This window comes from Erinaceus europaeus, chromosome 3, assembly GCF_950295315.1.
Source record: "Erinaceus europaeus chromosome 3, mEriEur2.1, whole genome shotgun sequence".
Lineage (NCBI taxonomy): Eukaryota > Metazoa > Chordata > Mammalia > Eulipotyphla > Erinaceidae > Erinaceus > Erinaceus europaeus.
In genome coordinates this window covers 154,160,638-154,183,699 of record NC_080164.1, presented here as the reverse complement: position 1 = coordinate 154,183,699, position 23,062 = coordinate 154,160,638, and the positions used below count along the sequence as shown (strand labels likewise).

Sequence of the window (23,062 nt, the reverse complement as noted above, 5' to 3'; positions counted from 1 at the left end):
ATTGATGTTATTGTTGTTGCTGTTGGATAGGACAGAGAGAAATGGAGAGAGGAGGGGAAGACAGAGAGGAGGAGAGAAAGACACCTGCAGACCTGCTTCACCGCTTGTTAAGCGGCTCTCCTACAGGTGTGGAGCTTGGGGGCTCGAACCAGAATCCTTCTGCTGGTCCTTGCGCTTTGTGCTATGTGCACTTAACCCGCTGAGCTACGGCCCGACTCTCTGCAAAACATTCTTATCCCCAACCTCGGTCATTTTCTACTGTCATGTACTCCCCTCCCCCACTTCCCCAGCTAAAGGTTTTTTTTTTTTTTTTAAAGTGATGGTGTCTAAATGTCAGTCCATTAAAAATATGCCAGCGTGTCACATTTCATATTGTTTTTGTTTGCAAATCCAACTCTGATATACAAGTTCAGTGTACAAGAGTTGATCATAAAGGTATCACAAAATACTTGGGGTGATATGCTATTCATTTCTTTTAAGTAATCATGTACCCTAATATCCTCAAAGCAGGGTTTGCTCAGTCAGCAAAGTGAATAGAACTAGCAAATTGCACTTGGCATTAGTGGATGCCACAGGACAGCAACTTATAACTATTGGACTGTCCATAGGTTATCATTCAAGAGAAAAATAATAGCTCTAACAGCCCTGGCCTCCAAAGAATTTTTAAAAACTGATTTTAGGGGCCAGAGAGATAGCTCACTGGGGAGGATGTGTCCTGTCAGAACCCTAGCTATGGGAGATGCTATGGCCTCAGAGGAAGTCCTGGTGCTGTCATGTCACTCCCTCTCATTCTTTCTGTCCATCGGAATGAGTAAAGCATCCCAGAGCGGTGGAACCACAGAAACATGAGATATCGGTTCTACAAAAACAAAATCCAACCAAACTCAAATCTGTTTGCAAAAGATGTAAATCATAGCAATTGTCCCCAACTGAGTACTATTTATTTGCTTATTTTGTCTATATTCTCCCACTGAAATGTATTCTTCATTTGTGCAAGAGTTCATTGATTTAAAAAAAATAAATCTTTATTTATTGGATAGAGACATCCAGAAATAGAGAGGGATGGGGGTGACAGAGAAGGCGAGAGACAGAGAGACAGTCCTGCTTTACCACTTGCAAAGCTTTCCCCATGCATGTGGGGACCAGGGGCTCGAACCTGGGTCCTTGTGCATTGCAACATGTGTGTTCAACCAAGTGTGCCACCACCCAGCTCTGAGTTTATTGATTTTTGTCCCTGCTGTAATGATTGTGGCACCTAGCATGAAGTCTGGCACCTAACAGGAGTGTAATGTGCTTTTTATATAATGGTTGGTTTTTTTTTTCCTAACAAGATTTATTAAGCTCTGTGATTCTTATGGTCTGAGAGGCAGTGCGGTGAATAAAGTATTGGATTCTAAAGCATGAGGCCTTGAGTTTGAAACCCAGCATTGCATGTGCCAGAGTAACACTATGGTTCTCTCCTCAACAAATAAACAAACTGTGCTTCTCCTCAAAACAAGGAATCGGCAACTCTTATTGCCATGGAAAACAATGATCTGTCCACTTTGGGAAGTTTCCTGGCCATTTCTGCCTCTAAAAATACCTTTATCCTTTTAAGAGGAAGCAGGAAATTAGAATTCCAAGAAATATGGGCTGAGAGGTCACAACCCAGGTTTCTCCACTAAGGCAAACCTTTTAATTTCAATCAATGGCCACGTGGGGTCACCATTTCTAGGAGTACACTTGTCGCGCACCACTTGTGCTTTGATTTTCACAACTTCACCTTTTCTCGTTTTCTTCAAATATATTCATTAAAAAGTTGATCGAGACAGTGAAAATGATATAGTGCGATCTCGTTTGTCTGAGTCAATTGTCCACCCCTGTATTACAATTAAAAGTAAAATTACTGTACCTACGGACTGTAGGCCTGTGTATTCGAGCACCCCGGCAAATCCTTCAACACCAGGTGTCCACCACTCCTTGTGTGTTTGAAATCCAGCGGGGGTGGGAGTGGGGACCAAGCCAATCAGAACGTGTCTCTCATATGCGCTTCTACATCGATACCCATCCCAAACATCTTTTCTCTTGTGTTTGCGATTTCTGAGAACCTTTATCTAAGCCCCTCAATGGCTTCTAAATGTGCTGCTGTTTCTTCTAAGCCTTCTGACGATGAAACTAAGAGCCAAAGGAAGATGCTTACCATCCAGGAGAAGTGAAACTACTGGGTATGATCAAAGATGGCACGAAAATCATGGAGGTTGCCCACCATTGTGACTGGAATGAGTCTGCCGTTCACTCCCTGCATGTGCAACGGCTACTGTCTCTTTCAACAAGGAAGCAAAGCTAAGGGGTGTTATTTCATGTCTAGAGGGCTCGTCATGTTAAAACTCATATTTAGACGGTTGTAAACATGTTTTCTAGGCTCTAGCTATGAAAATATTCGATTTATAAATAAAGACTCCTACTTTGTGGAAATTCACTTATTGCGGTACAGTCTGGAACTGATTAACCTCAATAAACAAGGGACAACTGACTGTAATTACATTGACAACCCACCGCGTTCCCTTGAATCATGTTTTTTTCTTCTTTTTTTGCCTCCAGGGTTGTTGTTGGGGCTCAGTGCCTGCACTAGGAATCCACTGCTCCTGGGGGCTACCCCCCCCATTGGATAGGACAAAGAGAAACCGAGAGGGAAGGGGTAGATAGAGAGGGGGAAAGAAAGGCACTTGCAGACCTGCTTCACCACTTGTGCTTGTGAAGTGACTTCCCTGCAGGTGGGGAGTGAGGGGCTTGAACCATGACTTTACTGGTGCACCACTACCCACCTCCCCACTGAGTTTTTGTTGTTGTGCTGATAGTTTCTGTCTCATTTAATGAGGAGCTCTAGAGAAAAAGGGAAGGAGTGTTCTGCTAACCTTGCATAAACTTGTGAAAAGCAGAAACAGAAGGCTTTGGCTCCCCATGCTGTGACCTATGGTCAGGCCACCCCACTGCTTTCCTGAGACCATCAAATAACTCAGTTCCACACTGACCACCTCCATTTCAGAGTTCTGAGTGCAAAGCTCTTGGGATCATAAACTTCAGTAAGAGCGGCGATAGGCTTTCCTACATCCTATTTGCAGTTAGGTACTGAGTTCGATTGAAATATTCAAGCCTCTATCTCCAGAGCTCAAGCTTGATCATGTTGATAAGTCACTATTTTCACTACTGTACCCCCATCTTCAGTGGTAATTCCAAATTAAAGACAAGGTAATAGCTTGGTTGGTTTCTCCGGATAAAAATATTGAATCAGTCAATTCCTTTCCAGCTATAAAGTTTTTTTCCCCCTCTAAATTGTTTTAGAGGGGGAAAAATCGGTAAAGAAAACACAATTTAAAGCTCTTGAAATTGTTTTAAAGAAAGCTTTATTCACTACATACATCCTGAGAATGTACTGTATATGGAGCAACATCTAAATAAATTGAAAAGCTTTTCCAGTACAAAGCGGTTCAAGGTAACAACTAAACTACTAGCATGGCTGAAAACAGAATTCTAAAAGCCTTTTTTTTTTTTAAATATTTATATAGTTTGTTCTTAACCCTAAAAAAAAGTTCACATTTCAAGTTATAAACTTACCTCAGTAGTGTATGTGAAATGGTTTTTGAAACAACAGAAAAACAAGAGACAGGAGGCTCACTGATTTTAACTGGCTTCACCATCAACATTTGTTCTCATCTCCCTCCCACCCCCCCTTCTTTTTTTTTTTTTTTTCCCCTTTCCCTATCTTTTTCTTTTTGGCAAATAATTGACAGGCACATGTAAAATACAGTAAGACACACTGGATCAGTTGTCAGCCAATGAACCTCTGTGACAATCCTTCCCTGGAAGGATAGTCCTTCTTTCACACAGAGTCAAGGGCAGCGAAGCAGAGCCAAACAGCACTACTTGGGTTACTCTTCCTAAGCATTTCAAGTTTGAATGCAGCTTGCTGGGGATATCGTCTTTGGGGTCATTGCACAATTACTTTGTCATTTAAGAATAGAGGGGAATGGTAAGAATGTTTAAAGGCCTTTGCAGGCACTCATTTTATAAAATAGTTAAATAAATATTGTTTACATATAAAAATTCATCTCACCCTAAGATGAGAGGGTGGGGAAGGGCACTTGGGAATTTCCTGATTTAAAATTTAAGACAAAACAACAATCTGCAGACAGCAATGTCCTGTTATTGATCTACAAACAAGGACCCAGCCATTCATTAGCAGAAATCCAGGGACTGGAGGCTTTACAGATTTCTAATATGACAGAAAAGCACATGTGTGTTCTTGCTACCTATTGCACACCTCACTTCCTGGATAGAGCCTTAAAAAACATTCCAAGTTGATGCATTTCACAAAGTAGATGGCAATCTTAATATTTTACCATATTTTACATTCATTCTGCTAAACAAAAGTCTTTTAGATAGGCACAAAACACTGCAAAAAATATATATTTCCTTCTCTCCTAATAAAACAAACTTTTTAATAACCTTGAAATAAAATGGTTTCATTTTTGCTTTACACTATAGCATGAAACTTTGCAACATAGAACAACTAAAAAGGAGCATTAAGATATATTTACAAACTACATTTTTAACTCCCATGGATCTTTCATTCTCCTGGATGTGAAAGCTCCATTTCAATTCACCTGTTAACAAGAACAGTGACAGGAGAAAGCCCCATTCAGTATAGATAATCCTTTCCAAACCCCTTGATAATTAGACACCTTGTCCAAAACATAAGGCACCCAGAAGCATAGCCATAGTTTTCTGCCACAAGAGTCTTTTTAAAAATAACATTCTCTGTCTCTACAAACACAAACTTCAAAAATGAATAAAATAAAAGCTAGAAAAGGACTTAAAACTTGTATGTTGGACAATTAAATAGCTATGCAAAGATGTCTTATGAAAACTAAATCTTGTGCTTACATATACTGCTAGGAAAAATCTCAACCAAACAAACAACAAACAAAACAAAACACCCTCAATGAAACAGAACCCCCCAACAAAGACCCAGGATGAGTATAAAAGCCATTAATGTTTTCTCTCTCATAGAAATTCATCTTCTAGACTTGGCAAACTCATAAGTGGGATTGGGAGACTAGGGGAGCGGGATGAACAAGGAAATATATGGGAGTGTGGAAGGACAGAAGGGGAGAAAACATTTCAGAGAAAAGGCACATTGGACATGAGCAGGGTAATGGTGGCAGGTGAGAGCTTTCCAGTGTTTGGACTCAGAAGTGTGACACAGTTTTTCAATCTTGGCTTAAGGAAGAGATTCGATGTTCAATTTCTTTGAGGGAAAAAAAAAAAAAGCTGAACCACCATCGATAACACATGGTGATACCATCAACCCTTAATGCCAGAAGAAATAGAGGTTTTATTCATTTTAAAATTGCACTTTCCAGTATAAGTTTTAAAATAAGATTTTATGTAGTATTTTTAAAGCACTGTTGTTTGTATCTTTAAAAAGTGACTGTTTTTCAAAATAGCTCCTCAGCTACAAACGTGCTTTTAATATACAATTGATATATTATTGAAGGTACTACAAAATAGAAATCTCTGGAGTGCAGAAGTTAAGAAAATAACCTTCATACTGAAAATATACCCTTAAAAATACAAAAAACAAAAACCTCTATACAAATATGCTATAATATAGCATACAAATTTTTAAGAGATGGTATTAAGGCACGCACCACCACAAGTCTCTTAGAAATGTATGAATACAGGCCTGCTAAACTGAAAATAGTCTTAAAAAAAAAAAAAACTAGTGAAAACTTCATGTGTATAAAATATTTCAGGATGTTATTGGATAACATTCTTCACTTTCAGGTTTCATGCGTGCGAATCCAACACGCTCTTTCTTCATAAATAGTAAAAGTGTTCCTTCAGTGGTAGTTGTGTGATTTGTCTCCGCTCTCGTCAGCAGTCTCAGTATGTCTGATAGACATCAGGGATGGGGACCTGAATTGTAGCAGCGGGGAAGGGCTGAGGTATGTAGCCTGCGTAGCCTCCATAAACAGCGGCGGCGGCGACATTCTTCTGTAGTGTGGCAATCGTGGCTGTGGAGGGAGCAGCAAATGGAACGTAACCAGCCCCGTAGATGCCGGCAGTGGGAATTCTCTGAACGTTCGGAGCCACGGCATATACTGGAGTTATTGGGCGGGCCTGAGGAGAAAGGAAAAACCAGTTCTTACTCTTTAAGAGGTACCTATCTTGCTTGCTTGTTTGTTTTTTCCTTTATTCATTCCATCAGTAGATCTGTTTTCTAAAAGAGTGGGTGTAGGAGATGGAAAAACAGGTTTAGGGGGGCTAGGAGGTGGCACACCTGGTTGAGCGCACATGTTACAATGCTCAAGAACCCCAAGTTCAAGCCCCCAACCCCCACCTGCATGACAGCTTTGTGAGTGAAAAAGCAGTATGCTTGCTGCATCTCTCTCTCTCTCTCTCTCTCCCTCTTTATCTCCACCTCCCCTCTAAATCTCTCTGTCTCTATCCAACAAATAATAAATAAAGTGAAATTAAAACAAAAAAGAAAAACAGGTCTCTGTTCTGGCCATGAGGCACAGTGACAATAACAACTACCACAGAGGAGGGGGAGAGAGAGAGAGAGAGATGGAGACAGACAAGGCCTATTAGGATAAGGTAAGGTTGCATCCTTAAGACTCATTTAAATACAAGTGATTTAAATGACAGAACTGGAAGTTTAAATGCTCCAAATCCCTGACCCACTCTTCCACACAACCAGTAAATGATGGGGCTGGTGTATAGCTCAGTGAGAAGAGTGCATGCCTCGACCTGTCAACACCCATGTTCAGCGGGGAAGCAATGACAGAAGCCAGACCTTCCACCTTCTGCATCCCACAATGACCTTGTCCATGCTCCCAGAGGGACAGAGAATGGGAAAGCTATCAGGGGAGGGGGTGGGATACGGAGTTCTGGTGGTGGGAATAGTGTGGAGTTGTACCCTTCTTATCCTATGGTTTAGTCAATGTTTCCTTTTTATAAAAAATTAAAAAAAAAAGAGTGCATGCCTCATCCTCACTTGGGTTTGAGCCCTGACACCGTTTAAAAACAAACAAACACAAAAATTGGTCTGGGAAGATAGCTATGCAAGAGGATTTGAGTGCCAGAGGCTCTGAGGGTCTAGGATCAACCCCCGGCACCACAACACAGAACTGAGCAACACTCTACCTACATGAATAAATAAATAAATAATTAAAATAAATACATCATCAAGACTGAACCAGAGAAAGGAGTTGAGACTGTACCCTTGACTCAAAGAAAAAAACAAGAAAATTTGGGGGACCAGGCGGTAGCACAGTGGGTTAAGCGCACATGACGTGAAGCACAAGGATGGGCGTAAGGATCCTGGCTTGAGCCCCCTTGCTCCCCACCTGCAGGAGGGTCACTTCATAAGCAGTGAAGCAGGTCTGCAGGTATCTATCTTTCTCCCCCCCCAACCCATCCCCTGTCTTCCCCTCTTCTCTCCTATCCTCCCCCTGCCCCCCCCCCTCTGTCCTATCCAGCAATAACAAGGGCAACAAAATGGAAAAAATGGCCTTCCAGGAGCAGTGGACTTGTATTGCAGGCACCGAGTCCCAGACATAACCCTGGAAACAAAAAATTAAGAAAATTGGGCCAGAGAGATAGCTCATTAGGTAGGGCAAGTACTTTGTCTCACAAGTGGCCCAGGTTCAAACACCAACACCACAAGGAGTGCCAATGCACTGAGGAAAGCTCTTGTGCTGGTGACTCTTCTCACTTCTCTCTCTCTCTCTCTCTCTCTCTCTCTCAATGAAAAAGTAGCCCCAAGGCAGTGAATGCACATGCAACAAGCTCCCAGCTCCAGAAAAAAAAAGGGGGGGTGCAACACAGTTCTAAAATACATGCCAGTTGCCTCAACCCATACTTAACTAAAGGAACATACATTTCAGAAATAGTAAAGAGGAAAATTCGACTATGATAGTTTCACAGAGCAGCATATGTAAATTTCCAATGAGGCGCTTCTCAAGCTGGGAGCTAAAACACTGTGATTATACACAATTTTCAGCGAAATGTGCAGGTTTTAACCATCCCCAGCCTGAGGTATGATGTTACTGTATTTACTAGTTGTTATAAAAATGTGTAGAGAATAAGTCAGCTACTTTGGGAAATTGGGGAAAGTATCTCAAAAGTGGAGAGCTGGGTTTTGAAGCACAAGGAGGAGCTTCTACGTGAGCAGGAAGTGAGGAAAGACAACTGTTGGGAATTGCTTCACTGTAGAGGCCACTGGTGGCTCCAGAAAAGTCCCTGCTACTTCCTTCTCTCTGCTGCAGAGGGGAATGCAGTATCTCTGGCTTTAGAACAAACAGAAGCAAAGAGGGGAGCAAGACCATGGTTTGTCACTGCCTTGGAGTTAGTTCTATGAAAAAGAGGTCTTTTACTTATTTATTTATTTATTTATTTATCTAAACATTAACAAAAGGTCTAGTGTACCCTATGGCCCACAGACTGCTCTGTAATAAATGCTGTTATGGTCTCTATGTCTTACTGCAGGCTATATGAAATGGAGAGTTATCTCCCAATTTTTTTTTTTTTTACCTTCATTTATTTGTTAGAGATAGCCAGAAATGGAAAGAAAGAGGGAAATAGGGAGACAGGGAGACACCTACAGCACTGCTTAACCACTTGCAATGCTTTCCCCCTGCAGTTGGGGACCAGAGGCTTGAACCCAGGTCCTTGAGCACTGTAACATGTGTGTTCAACCAGGGGCACCACCACTTGCCCCCCTCCTTTAATTTTTCTAAAGAAGCTTTACCTCCCTGGCCTATAAAGTAACTTAAATGAGGAAGAGGGAGGAGAAGGATTTTCATTAGAGAGGAGAACAGATCACCGCTCAGCTTTGGCACTGGTGTTGCCAGGGATGGAACCATGACCTGAGGGTAGAAGGCATGCAAATGATATGCTGTCACTGTACTGTCTGCCTGGTCCTCATAAAATAGATTTTTAAAGACCTTTTAAGATTTGGTAAAGTTTCATACAACTACATCTCCACAGATACTGCACTCTCGACACACACACACACACACACACACACACACACACACACACACACAGAGAATCGTGTTATATTTAGAACAAGGTTTTATCATCATTGAACTGCAAATGTGGAATATGAAAAGGTGAACTATCTCCCCAGACTTTGTGTGTGAGCATCTTACTTGAAAAAGCACGAGTTAAAAGTTACCTAGCATCATAAAAAGCCAGTATGTGCAGCACTATGACACTGTAGGAAATGGCGCGTGTCCTTTCTGTGTACTGCTCCCCAGTGGTCACATTAGAGTCATATAGTTACCACTTACAGATTTTCCTGTCCTGTCATGGTTTATATTACATTTTCTTTTCTGTCACCTAATCCCATAGTTCTAACAGAGAGCAAGGCACACAGTACACTCTCTGGAGGACTACTACTCGTATTCGAGTCGGGGTCCAGACAGGCCTTACCCACAAAAAACAGTCCCTATAGCAACGGCCCTACTCCAGGATGCCATGGAGGTGGCTCAGTGGCTGGAGCTCAGGACTTACATGCATGAGGCCCCGAGACTGACCCTCCCTGCTCCACCTATCAGAATGAATGATTTCTCTCTTTCAGAAAAGCAGTCAATCAACCTAAGGAAACAAGAGTCCAACTCCTACCTGGAATGGTGGTGGTGTTGACACAGCAGGAATGACGGCGGCTGCAGCGGCTGCAGCAGCAGCAGCACTGGCTGGGTCTGCCTGCACGGCAATGGGGCTGATCATATGCTCCATGGTGTGGATTTTGCCATCTTCGATCATTTTCGGAGCTGGCGCTGCCTGAAACATGGAATACTGGGCCCCAATGGCCGGGATGGCCACTGCAAGAGAAGAGGGAAACACAAATTAGAGCACATTTCATGGCAGCCAAGATTGGCGGTCACAGGCCTGTCTCTGCAGCTGATGCTCTTAGTGCAGGTCAAAGGTGCCATCCGAAAGGAAAAGAAGGGGGGCGACAGGAGCTCCCCCTCCCCTGTTGTCTTTCAACAGGAACCATGTAGATACAGATGGGGTCCCCCAACAGATTGTCTAGGAAGATATGGAGTCAGGTTTTACTACCAACTTGTCCTGCAGAGCAAGGAATGGCCCTCTAAGAAAACAGGCTCAGAGAAAAAAGTGAAATCAAGGGCTGGGTAGTGGCACAGCTGGTTGAGTGCAAACGTTCTCATGCACAAAGACCTAGGTTCAAGCCCAGTCCCCCCCCACCCCCCAGGGCAGAAGTTTCATGAGTGGTGAAACAGGGCTGCGGGTCTCTCTCTCTCTCTCTCTCTCTCCCCCCTCCCTTTCCTTTCTCTCTGTCCTATCAAGTAAAAAGAGAGAAAGAAAGAAGCAAAGAAAGACAGAGGGAAAGAGAAAGGAAAATTTTTTTTAAAAAAGTGAGATAAAAGGTTTGAGGCCCAACAGGTGTGAGAAAGCAATCCTGCCTGTTCTGATCACCATCTTAATCATTACCAAACCCACTGCCCTTTTCACTTGAATGACATTTTAAGAAACAGGTGCTATGGAGGGTTTCATTCTGAGAACTTAGGTCTCTCTGTGTCTTCTCTGTCTTCAATTTCAGACCTAGTTATTACTGGTTCAAGGAAAAATACTTAATGGGTATGAAAAATTCCCTAATTTTCTGCTCAGAGTAGGGATGTCAGACTTTGTGATGGGATTTGCCAATTCAAAGATGCATTTATATGACTCAAGTCCAAAGGACTCATTTCAATTAGATTCAAATAGTAGTTACTGACTACTGATGTATGATAAGGAATGGCAAAAGAAAAAAATACCAGCCCTAATTTGGGGAGACTCCGTGTGTGTGTGTTTGTGTGTCTTGAAAAAGCAAGAATATGAGATACACATATAAGCAGCATCCCATTTACACATCTCCTCCAGCCATAGGCATATCTATTCTAGTACACATTGACTTGACATAAAGAGACAAATAGCTGTATACTGAACAATAGCACAGCAAATCCATAAAAATAGACCTGAAATCCTAATCACATCTTTCACTGCCTTTTTCAATCATATGGTCTTATGCACAGATTTTTTACTACTGCTAACATATATATCTCCTAAACCATGAAAGGTGAATTTTCTGGACAAACCAGAAAGAGAAGCCAAGGAAAAGGAGGGAGTTTAAGCTTCATTAGAGCTGTGCCAAGTAATAGCTCTGGACTGTTCTGGCTACCAGCCCACAGGAATTTCTACTTCAGAGTTCTTGTCTCTAGTTAAATCCTAATCTACTGCAACTTGCCAACAGAAATCCCTTTCCTAACAACTCCTGCATCCGGCTTCTGTTTTAAGCAATTAAACAGAAGTTGGGGGGCCAATTTTATATCAGTGGCATTTATAAGGGAGTTCCGAGAAAACACACTGAACTGCAAAAATGGATGCTTTCACAGGGGGAAAAAATCAGTAGAAAGACATTTGGAAGTAGTAATAGGTGTAGGTATAACTTAAAAAGGGACAGAAGGTAAAACACTGGGAAAAAATGGGCAGAAATACATATAGTTACAGAAATGATACTCAGCCCATATCAGTGACTTTGGGAGATTCACTAAAGTTTCCCATGGCAGGAACTCTGGTGGTGGGAATGGTGTGGAATTTTGCCCATTATCTTATAATTTTCTTTTTAAACTTTATTTTTTATTAGATAGAGACAGAGAGAAATTGAGGGGAAGGGGAGATAGAGATGGAGAGAGACACCTGCAGCCCTGCTTCACCACTTGTGAAGCTTTCTCCCTGTAGGTGGGGACCAGGGGCCTGAACCCAGTTCCTTGCACACTGTAGTGTGTGCTTAACCAGGTGCGCCACCATCCGGCCCGTTATCTTGTAATTTTATGAATTAATGTTAAATCACTAATTTTTAAAAAATGAGCAAATAAAGCTTTTAAAAAAAGGGGGGGCGGGGGTAGATAGCATAGTGGTTATGCAAAGAGACTCTCATGCTTTAAGCTCCAAGGTCCCAAGTTCAATCCTCCACACCAACACAAGCCAGATACGAGCAGTATTCTGTTAAAAAAAAAAAAAAAAAAAAAAAAAAACTGTTGAAAATTACTCAACTACTTCAAAAGAAAGCTCTACTGGGGGAAAAAAATTGACAGAAATTGAGAGGAAGAGGGAGAGAAGGAGAGACCTGCAACAAAGCTCCACTGCTTGTGAAGTTTCACCTACCTAGGGATCAGGGGCTTGAACCTGGGTCCTTGTGCATAACATGTACATTCTACCAGGTGCATCATCACCTGATCCCAAGACAATCCTGAGCAGCTGAGTCTGGCAGCAAAATTCTCTCCCCTTTAGCTCTTCAGTCTCACTAGACTCCAGAGGAGGTCTGGAGGACATGATTCCATGTTCATGTGTTTGTATGTGCCAGCAGGGAATTTGTAGCCTGTGCTACATGATGGAATTAAGCAAAGAGTTCAAGGAGCCGGGTGGTGGCGCACCTGGTTGAGTGCGTGTATTACAATGTGCAAGGACTAGGGTTTGAGCCCCTGGTCCCGGCTTGCAGGGGGAAAGCTTCTCAAGTAGTGAAGCAGTGCTTGTCTCTCTCCCTCTCTATTACCCTCTGGATTTCTGGCTGTCTCTATCCAATAAATAAAAAAAAAAATTAAAAAATCAAAATAAATTAAAAAAAAAGAATTCAACAGGGTTGGAGAGATAGCTCACTGGGTAGGGCAAGGGCCTTGCCTTATGTGCTACCCAGGTTTGAACCCTGCAGGTGTCATGCAGGGGGTAGAAACTCCATTGCTGTGGAAAAAAAAAAAGTTCAACAAAGTTCCACACAGGTTACACCGGTGACAATGGGTATTAACAACATTGGAAAATTGGTTTGTGGGGCCTAGAGACAGAAGCAAAGTTCAAGGTCTCTCATTTGGATTACTTCTAACTCCCTGCTCCCAATCTACTGATCCAGCCCGGAGGAAATGCGCACTGGAAACTAGAGTCTGGGGAGTTAGCAGCAGCAAGATCTTTTACCGCTGCCTTGTTCCCAGGTGTTCTGGTTTGCTAAGACTATGACATGGGGCAAGTGTGCTATTTGCTCCTCATGGGCAATCTTTCTACCTCGCCCCGGAAATCTCAGTGCCAGCTAGAAGCTGTGTCCTCTTGCATCTGGTGGTTGGGACACAGACAAGCTTGAGTACCGAAAAGTCAGTTTTTACCTGGTAAGAGATAGCCAAGAGTTTGCAATTGTATCTCTTCTACTGTCACCCTCCCACCCACCCCTCTCTGCAGTCACAGCCTGAGAAAAGAGTCTAACAATTAGAGACACCCATTTGGAAAAACCCCATTATCAGAAAATTTGATTTGACTGTGGTTGGAATTCGATCAGTCCCCTTCAATTCCAGGGAAGAAGGTCCAGAAGGCCTTATTCTCTGCCTTATCTCTGGCCGCCTATAAGAAGAGGAACCCCATGTGTGCATGTAGGAATGCTTCACTTTGGTTTATACTGACCTGTACCAGGCTTAATGGCAACTGGATTCACGGCTGAGATTTCCAAATTGGGTACAAGTTCATATCCTTTATCTTGCTGCTTCCCTTTGCCTTCATGATATCGACTATATATGCCACGGCCAGCGGAATATCCCCCGAGGTAGGAACCCCTGGGTCCTGGGGCTCTGTTGCCAGCTGCACCTCGACCCCGGCCTCTTACGCTGCCTGCTTATAATGACAACATAAAGTATGATGAGCAACCAACAGTGGGGTACAGGAAGTGAGCTTCTTTCAAGGTTCCTGGCTTGGATGTGTCTGCCCTGAGTCTAAGCTGCTCTCCAGAGAGCTGGTAGGATGCTTCGAACTTTCTGGCCCAGTCCAGACTTCTCTCCTACAGATGACTGCTAAGTGCATGAGATGAAACTTGCAGGGTGAGTTCCTAGAACTGCGACTGCAACTTCAATTAAAAGGGGAAAAAAAAATTCAGAATGTAAATAAGTCAGACCTAGAAGGGGATTTGCAAGCTCGCCTTCCTCATTTCATGCGTGAGAAAAGACTCAGGGAGGTTAAAGGAACTGATTACAGTTAAAAGGTTAAGAGAGTTGGTTAAAGTCACAGGACCAGTTATTTGGAAAGCAGGGCCCACAGTCTAGGTGTTTTGTTTCCCAGTGTAATGCTTGCTTCCATTATATGCTAGCCAATGCTTACATTTTTTTTTAATTAAAAAAAAAAAGAGAAGACAGGAAAAACATAAGGTGAAACTTGAACTGGGTATGGTGTATTCCACCAAAGCAAAGGACTCTGGGCAAGTAGGGAAAGGGATGGGATGGAGAGACCGTGGGGTCCCAATGGAAATGGAGCAACGCTGGGGTGGGGGCTGGGAGGAGAGTGTCTTGCAGATACCCTATCATGGGAAGATGAGAGGTTTTATCTCTGTGTCAACAACCGTACTATAAATCATAAACTCTCCCATAAAATGGAGGGGAAAAAAATAAAGATTTAATTTCACAAGTAGAAATTAACCCAAGTACTCAGAGACTAGTGAACCAGCCTAGAATTGGGAAGGCTCTGGAAAGGCAAAATGCTTCGCTTAACTGCAATGTTTTAAGAGCTAGCAAACTGACCAGGGTTCAAGCCCCTGGTCACCCCCCGACTGCAGGCGGGGAAGCTTCACAAGTGGTGAAACAGCGCTGCAGACGTCTCTCCTCCTCTCTCTATCTTCTCCATCCCTCTCAACTTCTGCCACTAACCAAAAACAAAGTAATTAAAATGAATAAACAAAGGGGCCGGGTGGCGGTGCATCCAGTTAAGTACATGCATCCCCATGCACAGTGACCCAGGTTCAAGTCTTCGGTCCCCAGCTGCAGGGGGAAAGCTTCGTAAGCAACGAAGCGGTGCTGCAGGCGTGTCTGTGTCCTTCTCTAGCTCCCCTTCCCCGCCTTAATTACTCTGTTCTAAAATAAGCAAAGTCGTGGTCCGGGAGGTGGTGCAGTGGATAAAGCACTGGATTCTCAACCATAAGGTCTTGAGGTTCAATCCCCGGCAGCACATGTACCAGAGTGATGTCTGGTTCTTTCTCTCTCTGCCTATCTTTCTCATGAATAAATAAATTCTTTTAAAAAAATAAATAAGCAAAGTTCGTAAAATAATAATAATAATAATAAAAAAACCAATCAGTCAATAAAAGCTAGCAAACCGCAGCACTCATACCCAGACGTGGGTGGCCGCCTGGGGGAAGTGTTGGGGGTGGTCAGAGCCCGCCAGCTGTGCAAATGAGCCAGCTGTGCGAATGACAGTCGCAGAGCATCCACGGCCACCTGCCCAGGTACACGTGGCTCTGGAGGGCGCCCTCCCCCCCCCCCCCCCCGCACAACACCCCCCCCACTAACCTTTCACGAAGTAGTCCCTGTTGGGCCCGATGAGCGCGTTGTAGGGGTAGCCGTAGTAGGCGAGCGTGTAGGGGTCGCAGGAGTACACGTAGCTGGGCGCCTGCACCACCGCCGCCTCGGCCGCGCCGCCGCCGCCGCCCTTGGCCGCCTTCTGGTAGCGCGAGTACTGCTCCTTGTCCACCGGCTTGGCCAGCGTGACCTCCAGGCAGGAGCCCTCCAGCTCGGTGCCGTTGAGGTTGTTCATGGCCAGCACGGCGTCCTCGCGGCTGGCGAAGTGCACGAAGGCGTAATCGCGGATCTTCTTGACGCGCTCCACACAGCCCGGGTTGAACTGGCCGAAGCTCTTCTTGATGGTGTCCTCCGTGGTCTCGATCATGAGGTTGCGCACGTAGAGGATCTTCACGGTCTCCATCACGTCCTCGTCCACGTCGATCTCGGGCTCGGCCCAGTCCACGGCGATCTGGTGGCCCCACAGCTGGATGCGGCCGGGCATGAGCTTGCGGCGCGCCATGGCGGCGGCGCGGTGGCTCTCGTACTCCACGAAGGCGAAGCCGCGGTTCTTCATCTTGTCGGCCGCGCTGGCGTAGACGATCACGTCCAGCACGCCCTCGGTGACCTTGGCGATCTCCTCCAGGATCTCCTCGCGCTTCTTCATCTTGGGGATGCCGCCGATGAAGAGGCGGCAGTTGTCCACGCTGCAGCACACGCCCAGCAGGCGGCCGGGCCGGATCTCGTAGTTGTTGAGCTCGCGCACGGCGCGCTTGGCCTCGCTCTTGTGGCAGTACATGACGAAGGCGTAGCCGCGGTTCTTGCCGTCGAAGTCCATCATGAGGCGCAGCTCGTAGATGCGGCCCACCGCCTCGAACACGGGCACCAGCTCGTCCTCGTACACGTCGCGCGGGATCTTGCCCACGAAGACCTCGCAGCCGCGCTGCGGGTGCGGGCCCTCCCAGCCGGGCGGCGGGCCGCCATATTTGCGCTGGCCGTTCTCCTGCACCATGCTGTAGCCCGTGCGCTCCATCAGCGCCATCAGCGCCGCCTCGTTGGGCGCCCCGGCCACGCCCTCCGGCACCTTGGACGACGCGGCGGCGGCGGGCGAGTCGCTGCTCATGGCTGCGGCGGAATCTTCTGCGGTCATAATGTCAAAGGCATCCACGGCGGGAGGAAACCTGGGGGTGCAGACGGGGGCGGGGGTGAAGGTGGAAGCTGCAGCCAGCGCAGCCAGGGCTGGACTACCAGGGGGTGTCCCAAGCCACCCACCCCCCAGATTCATGCTTCTCGGTAGCTCATTGGTGGTTTAAAAAAAGAAAAAAAGTGGACAGCTCTCTTTTGGAAATGCAGTTGCTCTGAAATAGTTGAAATTGGACTTAAAATAGGCAAGCTGTTTTGCAGGAAAAACCAGAAGTGACTCGGAGGGGGGAAAAAAAAAATCAGAATGAGCAAGTACTTCCGCTTATTACCCACCACCCCCCCAACAGCTCTGAAGCACACACAGAGCCTACTGTAATTGTTACCTAAAATCTCCCTTTTTTATTTGCAGCAAGTGCAAACATTCTTTTTTGTGTGCTTAGTTCCTATTCTGTCAACTCAATTGATTTTCTATTAGTTACTGCAATAGTGCCCTCCCCTTTTCATTTTGGCAGACAAAAAAATGTATTTATTTTTTAAAATAATCTTTTTCTTTTTGGAGTGGAAATAGACTAATGTTTTCTTTCTTGTTTTTCTTTTTAACTAGAGCACTGTTTAGCTCTGGCTTATGGTGGTGCTTGGGGTTGAACCTGGGAGAGGTTTTTTTTTTTTTTTTTTTTTGGCATAACCATTATGCCATCTCCCCAACCCTTGTTAAAGGAAAAATTCGAGGAGGTGTTACTATACAAGACAGAGACAGACCTATGCGCTGAACATTTTTACAAGAAAGAAATGAACTACTTATAATGCAAAAGGATTGGCCTGGGAACTGGTAATAGCTGGTAAGTCTGAAAGTCTGGTTTTTTTTAATGGTGGCTTTCAGGCAAAATTATTCCTATGAACTAACTAGTCGTGGGTTTTGGAATCAGTCCACAAAGAGCTTGATTAAATTGAAGCTGAGAGATTTATAAAGCACCAACAATCTGGTAAACCACTCTATAGTATTCAGAAAGTGATCACACGCATTATCTTATTTGAGCTTAATCTTAATGGCAAGTGATATTAGCCCCAATCTGTCCATGTATAAATGGGCTTAATATGAGAGACAGACATGAGCTCAGAGAGGTTGAGTGAACTGTATTTTACAAGCATCATCCCTTTTCAAGACTTGACTCCATGCACCTATAAACTTTCTCCTCAGCCAGTACTATGCAACAGAATTTTTTGTGATGATGGAAAAGTTGCCACTAGCTACCTGTGACAACTGAGCATAAGAAGTGGGGCAGGTAGAACTGATCAACTGGAGCATTTTTATTTCATTTTATTACTTTGATAGAATAACTACATACACCACTGTAGTCTAACCTGTTTCTGTCAACTGCATCCAAACTGCATAAGGCTATACATATTTTATATTATACCATGAAAATTATCATTAGGAGCCACAGGACTACGTTTTTGTAATGAAGGCTCGGACTGGCTTTCTTTTTAGTTTATCATTCGATAGAGACAGAGAAATTGAGAGGGGAGGCTGAGTTAGAGAGGGAGAGAGACACCTGCTGCCCTCCTTCACCACTTGTGAAGCTTTCCCCCCTGCAGGTGGGGGCCAGGGGCTTGAACCTTGGTCCTGGCACACTGTGATGTGTGCTTTTTACCAGGTGCATCACCACCTGTTCCCCCTTTAAAATGACCTTTATTTTCACTTTTGGGACTATAAAAATATTTAAGCATATTTCATGGAAAATTAAGAACATAAAATAAGAAATCATTTTAAATTCCCCTATCTAATAATAGCCACAATTAAACTTCAGTATATGTACTATTTAATAGGCCTGGGGGCAGGCTTAAGGGTAGAGCTTGACTTCTAACAAATTGACACCCTGCTATATAAAAAAACTTAGGTCTTTTTCCTGCCAAAATTTTATTCTATACTTATTCTTCCATTTTCTTAAAATTTGTGGTCAAAATATAATTTTTAATGATTGTATAAAGTACATTATTGAACTAGAAGCTGGATTATTGTTTATTTTTCAAAGTGTGCCACTGGCATAATATACAAGGACAGCCTGAGGGATTTCAGGGCTACTTAAGGTGGGTTTGATCATTGAAAGAAATAAAATCAAAATTGTAAAACACTACAGAAATGGGAGATGCTTATTTGCCAGTTGGTTCATCTGCTGTAACATCAGGAGCAGGGCAGGTTAGTGGCCTCTGAACTAGATTGTCCCACTGTGTGTGAATCTTGGTTCTAAAACCTCCATTATAGGTCTCAGATTCATATCTATAAAAAGGAAATGCTGGTCCTTATAGTGTTAATGTCATTAAGTTTAGGTTTGTTAATACATGCAGAACACTTTGAACTGTGGCTAGAATAAGTGTTCAGAAACATGTCAGTTGGGAGTCGGGCGGTGGCGCAGCGGGTTAAGCGCACGTGGCACAAATCGCAAGGGATCCCCGCCTGCAGGGGAATTGCTTCACAAGAGGTGAAGCAGGTCTGCAGGTATCTGTCTTTCTCTCCCCCTCTCTGCATTTCTCCCTGTCCTATCCAACAACAACGACATTAATAACCACAACAATGTTAAACAACAAGGGCAACAAAAGGGAAAATAAATAAATTAATTTTAAAAAATTAAAAAAAAGAAATGTCAGTTATTATTTTTCATCTAAACTTCTGAATGTGTGATTCCTCTAAGCTGGGTCAACCTTTTCATTCTTTTTATTTCAGAGAGAGATGCCTCAGCACTACTTCCACCATCTGTGGAGCTTCTGCCAATTATTGGTGCTTCCAGGTGGTGCCAGGGTTTGAACTCAGAGCCTTACATGTGGTAAGGTGCACAGTCTACCTGGGAGGATGAGCTATCTCCTGGGCCACAGATTCTGTTCTGATTTGTTAATTTTCTTTGTTCTTCAAGAGCTTGAAAGCCAATTTTTTTTTTACAACATATCCATTTATGAAGCTATTTGTTCTAGTATAAATTTGAAAATTATAATTTATTTTTATAGTTTCTCAGTCACATTTCAAATACCAGGTTTGAATAAGAAGATCTTTCCTCTCTTCCAAGTGAGATAACAATGCAGGCTTAAGCTGCAATGTGTGTAGGCACATAGGTAACTATAATCTGTGACCTGGGAAGAAAAGGAAGTATATGAGGCATTTCATGTTGGAGGCAATTCAAGACCTTATGTATTGTGCCACATTGACTAAAGTCCAAAGAAATAGCCTTATCACCTTCCTGAGATAAGTGGTGTGGACTTTTTCCTAATTGTACTTTGAAACTACCATTTTATACACACAAAAAGTTTCTTAATAGATGTTATAGGAGTCATTCCAATTCCAAACCCTGTTAATTTCATTAGAAATTTCATTTGCTTTCAACCCAAACTCTGCCTGTGTATGTAACATTCACACACACACACACACACACACACACACACACACACACAGCCTTTTTCCTTGAGCTTTCACCACCTGGAAAAAATGAGACACACTGCTAACCCTCATTCCATTTTTCTTTGGCCACACAGGAGTTCAGGACTTAATTTTTCACTTTAAGTTTAGTAATCGTACTGGACATTACAACATATTTCATGTTCATTTAATTTGGCTGTAGTTTCATTTTTCTTTTTTAAACTTCAGTTTTCTATATTCCCAGTACCATGAATTTAGCCGTTTTCTCATTTACCATATTATTTACATGTTCCTGGAAGCCATCTCACATACTTCGGGAGCTAGTAGAGAAATAAATGTGCAGATGTAAGTCTCATTAAAGCAGGCATTGATGACAGTCGTATAAAGACTAATCTCTTTTCATCTGAATTATCTTTAATACTAACTACAAATATTGTCATAGAAACAAATGAGAACCACGATGAAATGCCACTTTGTAAGCATTGGCTTGGCTGGTATTTTTTTTTTTTAAAGTATTGGTATAGATATGGAGAAAAGCATTCTGTTTTGGTTAGAGTGTAAAGTGGTTTAGTCACATTGAAAAACAGTATGGTTTTTCAATGTGACTAAACCACTAATATGATATTACCCTCAGAGATACAGCAGAACATGGAGTTTATTACAATTAGACATGGTGCAGAGATCGGGTCTAACTTTAGTCACGGCCAAATATAGTTTGCCATTTACTTTTGTAAATAATGTTATATAGAAACACAGTCAGTTATATCTCCTTAAACATACATTATTTGTGACCTGGGAGGTGGCACAGTGAATAAAGCATTTGGAGTCTCAAGCATGAAGTTCTGAGTTTCCACATTAATGCTCTGGTGTTTCTCCCTCTCTCTCTCAATAGATTAAAATAAATAAATGTTCAAACTATATTATTTGTGGTTGCTTTTGCACCACAGTGAAATATTTAACTGTCTAGCCAGATAAAGAAAATATCCTCTGCTTTAAGACATATGCACAGAGCATCACAAAGTGTGACCATCCATTCCTTGTTTCTTATAATGAGCAAGGACTTGATTTCTTTTTTTAAAAATATTTTATTTACTTTGTTTTATTATTTTTTATTATCTCTATGTATTGGATAGAGACAGCCAGAAATCAAGAAGGAAGGGGTTGACAGAGTGGGAGAGACCTGCAGCCTTGCTTCACCACTCATAAAGCTTTCTCCCTAAGGGTTGGGGCTGGGGGCTTGACTCAGATCCTTGCACATTGTAACATGTGTGCTCTACCAGGTGCGCCACCACCCGGACCCTCAAGGACTTAATTTCAAAAGCAGATTTAATCTTGTAACCCACTATTAATCATAATTTTAAAAAATCCCAACATAATTTAAAGATTTCATCTTGGGTTGTACACTCACACCCCTCTCAATTCTAAGTTATTGGATTGTTGGAAAAGTCATGACACATTTTTGTATAGAAAAAACAGAAAAATACGTCATGACTTTTTTGACAGTCCAGTGTTTTCCATTTAACTATGTGGTTTGATTTATGAAACTTGGAAGAAGGGTTATCCGAAATCTTTTGGCTTAATTCCTAACACTTATATGTGTTAATTAATTCCCTAATATTTCCTGAGATGTAAACACACAGGTTTATGTTACTTTTAAGCATGAGGTCCCAACTTCGATTCCCAGCAATGAATGTGCCAGAATGATTCTCTGATTCTCTTTCTCTTTCACACATTAATAATTAAAAAAAAATTTTTTTTTTAAATAAGGATGGTAGGCTTGTGAGAAATATTACCTTTTTCTGGTGTTGTTGTCCTTGAGATGTCACTGCTTCATGCTGACATTTCAAATGGAAAGAGACAGAGATAGAAAGGGAAAGACACCACAGCACTGAAGATTCCTCTAGTATGATGGAGGTCAGAGGTTTGGATCTGGGTTGCACACATCCCAAATCAGGTGAGCTATTTTGCTGACCAAACTGTTTCTCTCCTCTCTCTCTCTCTCTGATAGACAGAAGGGGGGGGGAATAAGGAAGGGGAAGAAGGAGGGACCCTAGCACTGAAGCTTCCTTCAATGCTGTAGGGACTGGGTTTGAACTTGAGTTGTGCACATGGCACAACTCAAGTTCAAAGTAGCTCACTATCCAAATGGTTTATTTCACTAACCACCATCTTTTCACTATTGTCTTTTGAATGACAGGATTCTCCTTGGGGGAAGAGGTGTGAACATAATAAAAAGCAAGTATTCCAGCTTCTTAAATTCACTCTTGTCCGTAAATAAAAGTATGGATAAATGACAGAATTACCCAATTTTATTCTTTCAACACAAGACAGTTTTTTAATGAATCCCCACATACCTACTCCAGCACTGGGGCCTCACATATGCACAATGTCACTGCTTCTGGGCCACTTTTTCATTTAGGTAGGGAGACAGAGATGGAGACAGAGATAGAAAGACACCACAGCACTATAGCACCATAGTTTTTGTCCAGTACCTGTAACATTTCCATATGGTACAGGGGCTCAAGCGAAGCCACGCACACGGGCAGGCACCGTACCTGGTGAGCTATCTCTTTGCTCCCTGGATTGGATAAGCTGATCTTTGTAAGAAATGCAGTCTCTGGCATCAGAGATGTAGGTACAAGTCTCGGCTCCCCCACTTAATAGTTGTGAGCCTCTTTAACCCTCAGTATTTTGAATGTTTAACATGGTGACAATGAAAGCTAACAGTGACTGAATGCTTCCTATGTGCAGGCAGTGTGCTAAACTCTGTGTCAGAACCCATCCCTTTCCTTACAATGTTTGTATGACATGAGGGCCACCACCTCTTAGTTAAGGAAACGGAGGCACAGAGAGATTAGTGTCCCAGCTGCCTTAAATGAGTCTTTCTGTGTGGCTGGCAGTTCTAGCTTTTTTAGACTTATTTTATATTTGGGAGAGGGGAGGGGAGAGATTCATATGAGAGAGAAAAAGATAGAAGCTAGAACACCATTCTTGTACCTGAGGTACTGAGGATCAAACTGGGAACCTTAAGCACGCATGTCCAGTGCTCTCCCAGTTGAGCCACTTCCCCAGCAGTCCCCTAAGTGCTTCATAGGGGTGTGGTGAAGAGTATCCCTAGTGCAAAATCTAGCATAGTTTTCAAGGAATGTTTGCATAAGAAAAT

General features: G+C 43.0%; 1 protein-coding gene and 1 long non-coding RNA gene across 12 annotated transcripts in view; one reads left to right on the top strand and one right to left on the bottom strand.

The window, feature by feature from the left end:
* LOC132537564 (uncharacterized) overlaps positions 1-23,062 on the top strand; it is a 521,799-nt gene that overhangs the window by 378,395 nt on the left and 120,342 nt on the right. The window lies entirely within an intron of this gene.
* Positions 3,367-23,062, bottom strand: part of RBM47 (RNA binding motif protein 47) — a 208,987-nt gene continuing 189,291 nt past the window's right edge. For 9 of the 11 annotated variants that reach the window (XM_060188194.1, XM_060188190.1, XM_060188191.1 and 6 more), the window contains 4 exons: positions 15,363-16,531; positions 13,495-13,701; positions 9,673-9,872; positions 3,367-6,162 (listed from right to left, as the gene is read on the bottom strand). In XM_060188194.1, coding sequence (XP_060044177.1) covers positions 5,926-6,162; positions 9,673-9,872; positions 13,495-13,701; positions 15,363-16,500 — 1,782 coding nt within the window. In that variant the 5' untranslated portion in view covers positions 16,501-16,531 and the 3' untranslated portion in view covers positions 3,367-5,925. Of the gene's footprint in view, positions 6,163-9,672; positions 9,873-13,494; positions 13,702-15,362; positions 16,532-20,173; positions 20,193-23,062 lie in introns of those variants that run through there. The other 2 variants (XM_060188196.1, XM_060188198.1) reach the window with 2 other exon arrangements.